The sequence below is a fragment of the Siniperca chuatsi genome, linkage group LG17 (assembly GCF_020085105.1).
Source record: "Siniperca chuatsi isolate FFG_IHB_CAS linkage group LG17, ASM2008510v1, whole genome shotgun sequence".
In the NCBI taxonomy this organism is placed as follows: domain Eukaryota; kingdom Metazoa; phylum Chordata; class Actinopteri; order Centrarchiformes; family Sinipercidae; genus Siniperca; species Siniperca chuatsi.
In genome coordinates this window covers 9215304-9229653 of record NC_058058.1, presented here as the reverse complement: position 1 = coordinate 9229653, position 14350 = coordinate 9215304, and the positions used below count along the sequence as shown (strand labels likewise).

General features: G+C 38.7%; 1 protein-coding gene across 1 annotated transcript; it reads right to left on the bottom strand.

Annotated features, from left to right (window-relative positions):
• Positions 1–410: 410 nt before the first annotated feature.
• Positions 411–4976, bottom strand: abrab (actin binding Rho activating protein b). Its single transcript, XM_044170615.1, has 3 exons — positions 4845–4976; positions 3266–4064; positions 411–2388 (listed from the first exon to the last, which is right to left on the bottom strand). Exons 1-3 carry the CDS (start codon positions 4924–4926, stop codon positions 1905–1907), a joined length of 1365 nt encoding a protein of 454 aa, XP_044026550.1. The 5' UTR covers positions 4927–4976; the 3' UTR covers positions 411–1904.
• Between the last annotated feature and the right edge of the window lie 9374 nt (positions 4977–14350).

Sequence of the window (14350 nt, the reverse complement as noted above, 5' to 3'; positions counted from 1 at the left end):
TAGGTCCATATATCTGTTTCATACCCATTACACTCATAAGTAATAATGCATTAGATGGACACTTAAACTTAGCTAAAGCAGTGGCTGCAAGAAGAGCAAAGATGGCAACATAAAGCGCACTGAAAAAAGAAAAAAAAGTTATTTTATTCTGCATCTAATTTTGAACAATTATTGTAGACTATTGGATGAATAAAAATTTAATCTCACTTGTCTGATTTGTTGTTTTCTCTGTGATCAAAAGATACCTTCGTGAGATAGGAAAGAAAATGTTAATAATTATGATTTACATAACAGAATGCTTTATCTCGTTTTAGATTCTTTGCTCGCAGCCTCTTCTCTGCTCTAAGAGCAGAGGAGAGACACACATACAGCTGCCACTATATTTAATAATGAACCAAAGAACAAATATGCTGATTCTAAACAAAAAACTTTAATGACATGCAATTTGAATTTATGATCTGTAGTACATGATGAACATCATACTCAGATTACTGGTGCAGTTAAGACTGGTATTGTTAAAAAAATAGGCCTACAAATTGTTCTGCTATTTGGAAGTTACTGAAACTTGTTTCTTTGACATGGCAGCTTTGTAATTTCTAAACTTTAAAATGGTGGACACTTACCTGCCGAGCTGCTGAGAACGCTATTATACATTTGTCACGTCTTTGTGTACTTTCATTTTGATTTATTAATATCTGTAAAATCATCTCTACTTTGATGTTTTCCCACCAATCAGTAAATTACAGTATTTCTTTAAAGCTGTATGTGAACACAGCATGGACAGAAGGTCAGAATTGCACTTTTGATGACATTAATAAACAAGCATGCACTGGCTGGTGCTTGCAGATCACAGTGGATGAACAAAAAGATGCACAGTAGTAGCAATATTATTTTTAGTAATTTATCTTAATTATTATTTTAAAAAGCATTTCCTATGCAACACAACAATTTCATATGTATACTGTTGATAGATGAGAGCTTTACTTCACATTAATGAGAATGTTAGCAAATACCTAAAATGCACAGTACGCCTCAATATGGCACCCTTCTGTTGAAATGGTTTCAAAATAGAAAACAAACAGCATCTTCGGTGTGCCTTATTTGTCAAACACTAAAAATAACTGCTAACATTGGTTCTGTATGATTTTACAACCCCCCCCAATTTTTTTTTACTAAAACTCAGTAAGTGTATGTGAAAAGGAAAGTTTTCCTTTTCCCCCAGATAGTCATAGACACCCTTTACATTAATCATAACAGGCTCAGTCTAACAGGCCGTGAGATTTAAAAGTGCTGTGGTCTGCTCTGTTCCTCTGCATTGTGCCCGGTACAGTATGAATGCTGAGCTGCAGGTCTTCAGGCAATGAAACCCAATCTGTGTTTGAATTACTGTGCTACACTATACTGCAAAGCTGCTGGTAATTTGGTGCATTAACACATAATCAAGTATCTCGTTAATATATGCCATAAAGAAAGTGTGAAAGAGACACGTATGAGAATCTGCAAAGAAACTTAAGCAGCCAAAAGCTAGAATCTCTTTGAACTCTATCTCTCCTGAGCTCCTGAATAAAAACTTTAAAGCCTTAGCAGATTTCTCAAAACATGTGCATGACAGCTACAACTCAAATATCCACAACACTGACAGAAAGAGTCTTCAAGTATCCACAAAAATAGCAGCAAAATATTCCTTGGATAATCCACACCGGCTCATCCGCCAAGCTTTGTAGTCTCCATATTCCTTTGATATTGTGCTGCAAGTGTCCACTGAATAGACCCAGGTCAAATTCTATTTTAAATCCTCCTCTTAGCCCCGCTTGATAATGACTGAGGTTATTTCACAAGTTCCATTGTGCCAGCCAAGTAGCTGTAAGAGGATTTCTGGTACAACTCTGACCCAGGTGTTAACATCACACCAGCAGAGTAATGATCACTCCATCATCCTGGCCTTGCCACAGCATCTCCCCTTCAAACTCCACCTTCCCATGTTTCCTGGCTCTCATCAGAATCCCCACCACCTTATCAGAGATCCGAACATATCTGTCAAACAGTTCTCCAAACGTGATGCGGGTCTTTCCGTCTGGGTCCGGATCAGCCATAGTCCTGATCACGTAGCACATATCGTCTATCTCACGGTGGATGTGCTGCTCGGCGCGTTTTGCTCTTTCCGCTGTTTGGGTACCCTCCTTGGGGCGTCCGTAACCCTCTTGGCCCTTTTGGAGGCGGAGCGACATGGAGTAATCATAGTCAAAATATTCACTGAAGGGGTTTAGTTTCTGGTTCACAGTGTGCTCTGAGGCCCAGTTCTGCCAGCGGCTCTTGAGGTTTCCCACAGTGCTGTATTTCTTGGAGAGGGCGTTGATCTTGTTGGCATCCTCAGCTTCCTTTTTGTACCTGGGAGGGATGTCAGATTATATTACAAATATATAAAACATTTACAATATACTGAGGATCTGTATCTGATCCTGCAAGGGGAGTTACAAATATTCAACAGTAAGAAGTTGACAGCTGATAGACAAGCAGAACATGCATCATGACGTTATGGTTTATGTATTTCTGTGGTTTACCAGTAATAATTATACATTGCATTGTGGGACTGATAGAAGTTTGGAATATTTGAGGGCACTATATAGTGGATACATTTACACACTTAGACTTCGGACACATAAAATGGCGGTCAGTAAATATTGTGCACTACTAGTAAATAGGGAGTGATTTATCACTGCTACTAGCTGCCGTGTTTCACTGGAATCCTGCTTGTCATGTTATCTTGCTAAATCCCACAGGTTTTGAAACCAAAATACTGTAGATAAGCTTTGGAATCTTTATTAGACTGTGTTTTATTTTTAGGTTGTCATGGAATAGATACTTGATCTTCATGGAAACTATTATTTCCTGGAAGACTTCTCATCTTAATCTTTGACTTCATGGTGCACAAGTGGTTTTAATTCAACAAATTAAGTTAGCACTAATATTTCAGCAATCCTGGCTTTCTGCTCATCCTGTCAAATCAAGCTGCCTTTCTCTCCACAACTAACATACATTTACACTTTAGATTGATCTCTGACTGTCAAATGTCTCGCCTCAATATCCTATTTCAAAAGGAAATATCACATTAAGGAAGTAAAGGTACTATTTCATCTGAGTTTGAGAACTGAGTTAGAGTTTCTAAAGTTTGTTCCTTGTTTTTCAGCATTTTAAAACCCATTTTAAAATGCAACAACTTCCTCTTTACTGGAAATACAAAATGAAGCACAGTGATCGTACTCACGTTGGGACTGAGGATCTTTTAATCTTCATTGCTGACTCAGAGTCTCCTTCAGAGTCTTTTTGCTCTGCCTCTTTCAAAGAGCTTGTCCTGTGTGTTTGATCATCCTCTATGTCCAGTCTCTCCTTCTCTGCCTCAGGGTGTCCACTGTCGTTTTTACCACGACCAAAGGTGCGTCCCTCTCCTGGTCCTCCTCCCTCTTTTCCAAGCTTCTGCTCTTTCTCCACCTGTTTCCAGCTTTTGGTCAGAGATGATACCATGTTGGAGCATTTTCTGCGACGTGTAGGTGAGCTTTTCTTCTTCAGAAGCCTGTCAATCTCCTCAGCTGATGGCAGAGACTCTTTCTTTATCTTTTCGGTCAGGAGCCCAATGCCAGCACTTTTCTCCTGAACCCCGCTCGTCACCGTTTTCACCACTTGCTTCACCTTGATGCGAGATGCAACCGGTGGCTCAGTTGAGGTCTTAACCTCCTCAGTCTTGGATGCATCTTGGGTCTCTTTGTGAGGAATTAAAGTCTTTTGAGCCTCTCCAGAAGTGATTACATGATTTTGAGAAGCTTTTGTTGGCTGGGTGTGAGTGGGAGGAGGCTTCTTTGGGACCCATGTCTTTTTGGGTTCCTCTGTTGGTCCTCTTAGCGATGACGGAGCCCAGCCACTGGGTTCACTGGCCTGCTTCGTCTCGTTCTCTGTCACCCACTGCTGCCAGCTACTCGTCAGGCTGCACACCATGCTAATTGTGCGGAGCTTCTTGATGTTCTTGTTGCTGGATGGTTTCCTTTGGGAAACTTGGCCGGTCTGTATGTCTGACATAATTATGTGTATTTAATGTGTCAATTTATCCACAATTAATCCCACTAAAGGCTCTTCCTCTTCCAGCTGTCAGATTAGCTTGAACATATTCATCTCCTCTCTGCTCAAATCTTTGTTTTCTGTAACTTTTTCTCCCTCTGTTGCCACCTACCCTCACGCTTGCAGCTACAGCTCTAAAATGAGGGGAGCAAACCCTAACATGACGGTGGAAACTATTCGAGTCATCACAGGCTCCTGATCATCTTTCCCTGACACCGGTCACCCCTACGGACTCATGTGTCATCACAGATTGCAGAGCTTGTAACTGGTACAGACCAGGGAGTGCTAAGCTTAATCAGCAAGTGCACAGATACAAAGACCATCAAAGACATACCACTTGATATGCACTCACAATATGCCTTATTAACTTTATTCCTTCAACAGATATTTAAAAAAATCTTCAAGTAAAAGCAAATGTATATGTTGAAAAATCACACAACAACTCTTAGTAATCAAGGGAAATTATTATTATTGTTGACAAGTACTCCCGTCAGTTTTTCTGGACATTATACAAACACCCCCACAAATTTAGATGACCTTGTACACTGGGAGATAATGAAATTATCTTGTGTCCACATACTCTGCTTAGCACTGCCATTCCCTGTGGTGGGTGAGGTATTCAGATCCTTTACTTAACGTGAGACTATGTAACCCCTGAAAAAAGAAATACATTCTTCCTCTTACAAACGATAAGTTGTACTCAAAACCAATGCTCGAAGTGGGCTGGCACTCACCTTTACGCAGACCGGCTCTTCTACATTTTACTCGTTGGTGCACCGTGACTTTTTCTTGCATACTCTTTTCTGCCCTTTCCATATCAGGTTCTCTGGGTGATTCATAATGGCCCTAAATAAACTGCATTACCCAGGGGGCACTATGTGACACTCATCTGTTCCTGTTCTTGCCTGCCTGCTTTTCTCTGTTGGCAGCTAACACAGAGCCGGGTGGCCCTATAGAGAGGCGAGGTCCCTACCCTTCTGGTGGACCACCATGGGACCTTATTTTAGAAAAAATATGTACGGTCAACGGCAAGAGACAAATAATGTTTTGATCCCATTTGGATTGTGCCATGAATTACACAGATAATTTTGCAAGTCAAGAAAGTCGCAGTTTGTCATAGGTTTGTTGTAGAATCATTTAGTTTTGTGTGAAACCGCTCAGTGAACGATCTCTCGTCTCGCACAATATATGTCACCACCACCAACGTGGCAGCCCCTTATAACATTATCAGAGACAGTTTAGAAGGGACACGGCTCACTTTCCTGTATCTGTGTCATGTGGGTTTTCAAAACTGCCCTGCCTCCTTAGGAGACTAGCACTAGGTCCTGAGTTTATTCAGTCCAATGGGAGAAGTGAATGTGAGCACAGATTATGACAGATTCTTTCACCTCATAGTCTCCAAAGTAAACACAAAACCCATTTTTCACAAGCCACATATCTTCCAAACAGTCTGATGCTAAAATGACATTTTTCAGATGAACAAATCAGGAGAAAATTAACTTTGATCAAGACCTGTCTCTGTCTCAGCCACACACTCTTGTGAGATCTGGCAACATCTGCTCTATAACCGTCGGTCTGGGGGAGTAAGGAAACTCCGTAAATCACACAACTGAGGCAGAGCAGCCGAGGGACGACAGAGGGAAAACCAGAAAATATTTTCTCCATAAAATACGATCCAGTTTCACCAAAATTAGTGAATAAAGTTGTTGTGGTTCTATACAGTAATCAGTGAGGCCTGCCCCCCAGAAACACTCCGTTACAGCATATAACATTTTTCCAACCTCATTCTTGGCTCATTTGCGGTCTGATAAACAGTAAATTCATCAAAGTAAGTGCCCCATATCGTTACTTTAACCAAAACCATTGAATAAAGTCATAAAGTTGTTTTTTCTGTAAGGCCTCTCATGCAAAAACTACATGAAGAAGACCAACTTCTGTTGCTGAGATCACGTGATTTCCTGTCAACTGCAGAGATTTGCTTGTGTCTGCAGCTAGGTACTCTTGGCAAATTATGCAAGGGCCCCGCCTCCCTCTCGTGTCAAAGCGGATGACAGTGTTTACGACTTCGATGAGAGGATGAAGTGGAACTATCCTTATTCTCAGGAAAAGAGGGGGGAAAAACAACACATTTGTGCCTGACAAAATCGAGAGTGAAATACAACTATTTCTTACGCTTGATAAATGCCACTGGGCAACAGTGGTTATAAACTGCAGCTCAGAAAAAATGAAGAAACATGCATTCATTATGCGCGTGCACGAAATGAAACTCGTGCTTTCCAGCAGCAACCTCTGTGACCAGTCCAGACAATATTTGGGCGTGATGGCACTCTAGACGCACATCATTTTAAAACAAGACAATGATTAACGTTATCCAGTCTCTCAGTCAAGGTTTAGTTAAGACTCTGGACCAATTCAAGACGGAAAGCAATGGATTGACATTGACTAATGATTAAATATTAAATTTAAAATGTCAATTAGCTGGACATACTGGGCAATATGGATGCACATCTTTCAGTTAATAATAACCATCATGTATTCAGCCAAGCATAGTATAAATAGTATTTTATATTTGAAAATGTATAAAAGGAAATCTGGGGAAGTTTGAATGGGCATGATGCAGCTGATAAAATTAATAATAGTGTTGTTATCTATAATTCATAGGTGCTATGATTAAGTTTGTCAGTAGAGGTCCTATCCTATTCAATAAATATTGTTTGTTTCTACCTCATTCTGTTCTGTATAGGTCTACTTATTCTTAGACCGACAGATGGAGTTTGTTTTATTCACATTAGAAATTCAGAATGTAATACTTAATGATTTGCTGATACCAGCCAATACGCACGCAACATGTGAATAAGGGGAGTACCGGCAATAATTTTTTTCCACTTCAAGCACTGCTCAAAACAAATAAGACACACCTTTGCTCAATTCATTACTGTTGCAGGGTTTGCTGCTACACCTTTACTTGGTCTGGTATGACCACTAGCTTATGGTGGCGATTGTTAGCTAATGTCAGCAAACTTTATAGATGTGTACCTGACATTAGTAAGTCAGTGTGCTGACTTTATGACTCTTCCTTACTTGTGCAACTATAAAGCTACATTTTAGCATTTCCGCATACCATCAACCTGTTATTTTGACTTGTGAACAAAATGGCTGCTGTTCAAAGTTACACAGTCTGGCTTTCAGTAAAATTAGTAATATAACACTGTATTAGCAACAAGTATGTAGGGTACTTAAAGTACTGAACGTAAAAGTACTACTTGTTGGGCAGAATAGGCCCTTGTTCATTATACTGCATATATCATACTGTTAAAATATTATTACTGATGCATTAACACTGTTAACAATGTCACAGCTAGTTGAGGTGGAGCTAATTTTAGCAACTTTATATACTGTATATTATATATTTATATATATATATTGGGCACTGTTATCTATATTTTATAACTTGATCATATGTTTTATATGTGAAACTTTAATCTAGTAGTAACTAGTAAAAATAGTTGTCAGGTAAATTTATGTGGAGTAAAAAGTACAATATCTCCCTTTAAAATGTAATTGAGTCGAAGTATACAGTAGCAGGAAAATTAAATACTCAAGAAAAGTACAAGTGCCTCAATATTGTACTTAAGTACAGTACTTGAGTAAATGTACTTAGTTACTTTCCATCGATGCCTTTATTGTGACTTGTGACCAAAGTGGCTGCCATTCAGCAAATGTTACACAGTCTGGCTTTAAGTAAAATTAGCAATAACACTGTAAAAATATACTGTTACAAGTTCTGCATTGAAAATGTTACTTAAATAAAAGTATGTAAGTAGTAAAAATGTACGCTATTATAACTATGGCTGTCAGATAAATGTAGGGGAGAAAAAAGTATATTAAAGTATAAAGTGGCAAGACATGGAAATACTCAAGTGAAGTACAAGTACCTCATAGCTGTACTTAAGTACAGTACTTGAGTAAATTAACTTTAACATTTACATTACACCACTGGTCATTCCTGTCGCCAGGTTTAACAGTAATGATAGCAAAGTTTGCACAGGGAGAAGGGAGGTAGTAAATTAAATGATGACCATTTGCCCACAACTTTTACAGAGAGGTGCGATGAGATGCAGAGAGAACAACAAAGTAAGACAATCCCCAGGTATTACGTCTCTGACACCTAGAGCACCAGTAGAATATAGCTTTAAAATCTTACTAACAGAACTTTTCCAGAAGCTTTAAATACTGAAATAATTTCACAATTTAAGAAAAAAGAAAATCCCTCTCACACTGTTGTAGCTATTTAAGAGTTTATAAACATTATCAGAATCTGCTGCTGTCTGCAGTTGCACTGTCAATTCTAAATGATCTTAGACAGAAAGATTTAAAAGAAATAAATGACCATCAGTGTGAGGCTGAAGCAAAACTTTATAAAACTTGAAGGAGATGCAGCCGAGATTTAAACGGACATTATCACAGATACAAGGAGACACTTAATCTGAGGTGGGAAAAGAAACAGGGAGCGTCTGACCAGGAAAGAATGTAATACCTGGAGGAGACGAGGATCTCCTGCTTACGCATGAGGGGGTTTAGTCTTGCAATGCAGCTGGTAGTGAGATCACAATTCACCCATAAGAGAGCATAGAGCAGCATGCATCTTGATGTTAGCGCTATTAACATCAAGACTTTATGCTTTGCAAAACTGAGCTTTGACTGAGGTGTTTAGTGCTGTTTTAAGAGCTGTCTGTGTTTTATGTGAAGATACATGATGTAGTTTTATGTGTGTTGTTTTTTTCATATTAGTGTTTGCAGAGGAGGGTTATTTATAAATAGAACTTGGCACACAGACATGAAGTTGCAGCTGTTGGCAGTCTGTCATGGAGAGCGGAAGTGACTCATTGAGCATCAGCACAGGACGTCTTCTCAAACCAAGTCAGAGTGACAATAAAAACAGTTTCACATGCTGCTCTGAGAGGAGGGTTAGTGCTCCTCCACAAGGACAAAAGGGGTTATTGCGGTTTCAGGTTCAAGATGAAAATATGATACATTGATTAAATAGCTTTTTGCAACTGATGTGGTCTAGTGTCTTTTAGTGAAAGAAAGTAATTTATTCAAAAGACACACTAATATATCTTATTCAAAAGACACACTGATATATATTCCTAATTTAGATGTTGTCAAAGGTGCAACAGAATTTTCTCCCCTGTTATAGTTAGTTTAACAATGAAAATCATGTATATGTGAGACACTCCTGCTAACATGTTGTGACAACATCTCGGGATAAAAAAAATCCACACAACCATGCCACAGGAATTCCTCATTTTTAAACGCCACTTGAGACGCCACTGACTTCTTTTAGTTTTTTGTTTGTGCAGTGGGACTTACATGCAGTGGTGTCAGTGAAGAAAGCCCAACACAAAAAGACAATACTTCCTCCATTAGACTTTTGGATATAATAATAATAATAATAATAATAATAATAATAATAATAATAATATTGGTCAAAAGTCACAATAAGGATGCACAGCCCATCTGTCACATTCAAAACAAACCTTAAACCCTGTTTCTTTAGTGGAGCATCATCTGGAGCTTTTCCCAAATTTACCTTTTCCAAGTATAACTGGATATTACCTCTGAAGCTGCTTGTATTTTTATGTGACAGCATATCTGCAGGGACCTGGAACAATTTTGATGGCAGGTGAAGCACTAAGTCTATGTCTCTTCTTCACACTATGGCAAAAGGAGGATCATTCCTCCTTCCTTCACACAATATTGTTACAGCTAGAGAGTTTTTGTTTGTCAGGAAGTAAGAATTGAAGACTTGATTTTTCTTCCAGTCATTTACTTTGTTAAATGGATGTTTGACGGATGGAGCCAATAAAATGCAAAAAGTCTGTTTTAGTTGATTTTAAACAATTTTGGATAAATGTGAGGATGGCAGTCCACCAGTAGAGGTTGCTATGATTTCATTGTTGAAGCACTGTAACACTCCACAAGGACACAAATAGGTCTCTTCAGCTCACTATTTAATGTTTTTACTCAATAATCCCAGTAGAACATGTAAACATTTCTAATAATGAATCAGCAACCAGTCACATGGTGTATTGAATTAGAGCACTGATGTGCACTGTATACCACAGTTTATTATATTATATGAAAGAAATTTAATTTATCTCACCCTGTTTGATGTATTAGGCTGCCTTTAAAACTGAACTTTGTAGAGTGAAATTAGAGGGATTATGGGGCTCTGAGATGCATTTTCTGATACACAGAATAACAGCACAAAATTAGCACAAAATACCAAACACTTATCAAAAATAAACCAATAACACTGGATCCATGCGTGCTAAAAGTGCTGATTATGTTCATTAAAATGCCGTTAACCATCTGCTGATTCCTATTAGACTTTGCAAAGCAGTCATGACAGCAATGGAATAATGTCAATTCAGATGGTTTTCATTCTGTCTCTAAAAAGATACATAAGCCGGTGCATTTCCTAAATCTAAGGCTACTCTGGTGATTCGGGCCAAATAGACAGGGTGGTCGACCCCACTGAAGGCAGAGGAGGTCCAAATCTGGAGAGAATGCACCTGTGTTTCCTGGTGCGTATCAACATCTGCACTGCTACTGATGCTTTGTTTATCTTTTGCTGCTTGTTCTGAGATTGTTTTACTTGGCTGTCCTAATTATTGTGCATTAATTGTGCAGGAATGCATCTGTGAGGATCTCTCAAGCTGTTTCTTTGACCTCTCTCTGTATGTGATGCTGATTTGTGTTATGCTCGGGGTGATCTTGCACATAATTGGAATCCTGTTGTTGCAATGATCACATCAACATCCCAGCATGTAAGAGATGTTCATTACTATCATCTTGATTGCAGCAGCAGCTTAAATTTGGTCAAAGTTTATTTGCAGGACCAGTAAAATGACTAAACAGCTGTAACCAGGAATTAGAGGATGTTTTTCATTTCTTGCCACAGAGTTTGACAGATTTAATGTTTCTTCATAATCAACAATAACATCTGTAATGGTCAAACATATGGCTCTTCTGGCTCATCTGAATAACTACACTAAACTACAGTCCACAATGCTGACCTCAACAAAGAAGCCAGCCACACAAATCTGTCCTGGCCCAGGAAAAGTAAACCACGATGTAATCCACTAATACTTCCTTCCGAAGAAGCTGTATGTTATTGTTTGGCTGTACCACTTGGCCCTGATAAATAAAGATGAAAAAGACAGTAAATTAAAGCTAGCTCAATACAGGGGTCAGTAAGGGCCGGCCAGGAGGCTGAGAGGAAGCTTCGTCCCCTGCAGAGGGACCGACAGGATGACAGAGAGCACTGCTGGGGCCAGACAAACTCATTAGAGCCTGAGGGAGAACTGAAGGTCCCTGGTTTGGATTTATGTGCCAGGTTTCATGACAATGTCTTACATGATGAAGTGGATGAAAGCAGAAGAGGAAGGGAAATGATAAAAGATAAAACATTAGCTCTAGGGTGGCAAGTGTTTACAGTTGTAGAGGCTTTAAATGGCACTGTTTAGTGTTGAAGATGTTTTTTCTGTGTCACTGATAACTGCTAATGGCTTGAAATAAGAGTCTACAGCCATGCTAGCAGCTCTGTGAGGCTGTAGGTCCTACTTAGGCACAGCAGAGCTTTGAGCTAAATGCTAAAGTCAGCATGCTAATATACTCACAATAACAATGCTTAAATGTTAGTTAAATGTGTTAGAATGCTAACATTTGCTAATTAGCACTAAATACACAAATGTAGTGAATTCATATCAATATGTCCCCTGTGTGAACATGCTAGTGTTGTGACTTATTATAATGCTACATGTAACGAAGGGATGTATGCATTTTACAGCACTAAATTGGCCTTACAGTACAACATGAAATATTGGCAAATTAGCTAGCTAGCAGTCATGCTAAAATAACTTGCTGATCTTTTATGGTGTGCTGGATCTGCGCCGACTATGCTGACCCTAGCGCTGCTAGCATGACTAAAATGTAACTCATGTAGTATGGGCTACCAAATATTTTCGTTTGAGTTAAAAAAGGGGCTTTTTTCTTCTTTTCTGAAATTAAATAGGTCTTCTGTGGAGCTATGTTTGTCTCTATTCATCCAATGAATATGAATATGAATGTGCTTTCTTCAGGTAGGCTATAACAACATAATTTTCAGAGTAGTTAGCCCACGATTAGCAAGCTACTTCTCCCTTTAATTAAATGTTGATTTGTGTTGTGGCAAGCAAGTACTGTTCTGTATTTGAGGCATGCTTTTTAAAAAAAATATTTTATCAACAGAACAGAAAGCATATTCCAAATTTTTGATAGGAAGACTTTCACTTATCAAATTAGGACAAATTAGGCTGAATTTGAGAGGATTCTTCATGATTTGCATGCTGGTTCCTCTGTATTTCAGTTATATCGAATGTGTTAGTCAAACGTATGGGCTATTTGTTTTGAGACATGCCCTTGTTACCAGAGATCTTATAAAAATGTGTTGCTTTTGGCTTGCATTGCGTCAGTCAGCAATCACACTTCATTACTTCTGACCGCTGCAGCCTCTGGAGCAATAATTGGCCACACACTTCTCACTTGTTACATCAACTTTTATAATGTTATAACTGAGCTCTGAAATCAAAAGCCCAAAACAGGACCAGCACATTCATTCTTACACTGTTTCTTTATCCAACTTAATACTTTCTGACCTCCATACTGGTTTTCCATGTTTTTTTTGCTAATTTTCCAACATGTCACAGGAATGGACAGATAAAATAACACTTCATTGTATGAATACTTTTACAACTGATACTTTTAAGCTCTTTTCATCCAACTAAGAAACTTTCATGCTGTTATCAGTTTGAATGGCTCCTGCCGGGGCCTGCAGCCTTTCTTTGCTTCACACCCTCTGTGTACACCAAGTGTCATTCTTACTCCCACAGACCATCAATCATATCAAGCTCCTTTTGAGTTTTTCTAGATGAGGGAGTCCCTCACCTCAACTCACGTTTACATTCTTATTCTACTCTATTTATTTTCCTAAACCACAGGACTTTCTGCTCAAAACCAGCATTACACAATCCAAAATCACTTTATAATTACCACCACAATAATCTTGATAACTGTTACGTCCCAGTGGCAATCGTTCTTATTATAAAAGTCAAGAAGATAGCACATAGAAGTTGGCTTCTAATAGTCTTGAGAAATCAGAGATCAGATAACTTGTTGCTGTAGATTTGGAAATCTATAATGGAAATGGATATTGTCTCTGAAGTGTACAACCTAATGCCAAATCTTAACAACTCTGAAGAGACCACACAGTTGGTTTGGGATTAAACTGTATACTGCAGTGAAAAAGAGAATGACTCAGAGTTGCATACATTGATGTCAGCATTTACTGTAATGATTTCAGGTTGACTTACATCTGATGAATTTATGAGTTCATTCCCTTGTGCCATTTTAGCACCATATTCTGTGCTGTGGCAGCTTTTTAAAATGTTGGCTTCATCTGTGGTCGATTCTGTGCTATAATTATGCGGCTGAACAGATGATTTCTTTATGTGCTGGTCTTGGTGATTGCCCCGCAACATGAAAATATTTAAGAGCCAGTCATTAATTTAAACACAGGCAAAATGATGTCACTGTCACAGAAAGCCAAAATATGGGGGCTTTCTTCTTCCCTCACAATGCTGTTCAGCTCACAGCTAAGCAGCAAACTGAACCATATATGTATGTATAAGTACATATATGTATAAAATATGGACGTAGTCTCCGCGACGTCACCCATAGGTTTCTGAGCCAGTGTGAAGCTCAGTATGGTGGCCTGGCTGACGCCATCTTGGCAGTGCCTGACTCCCTGCTAATCCAAAAATGGGCAAAGACATGAAGCGTGGGTGGAGAAACACAATAACAAGAAAACTGGATTCATGCAATCTTAGCTGAATGGAAAGAAAAAGAAAACCACCGTTATTCTCTTCTTGCATTATTCCAAGATAGTTACCCTGACTTCTAGCCTTGACACACCATTTAAATTTGCGTTAAGTATTTGGAACAGTTCATTAGCAAGTGAACCAGATACGAACAAATGGTGACCACTCATTTTGAATTATGCTAGGAAGTAAGTATCACCAGTGAAAGATGCTAATCTAGTGAATCTAATAAACATCCTCATAGAGTCCATAAAAGTAAAATAAAAAGTAACAAACAACAGTTTAATGGTAAATTAACAGTTACTTTGAATGAAGTA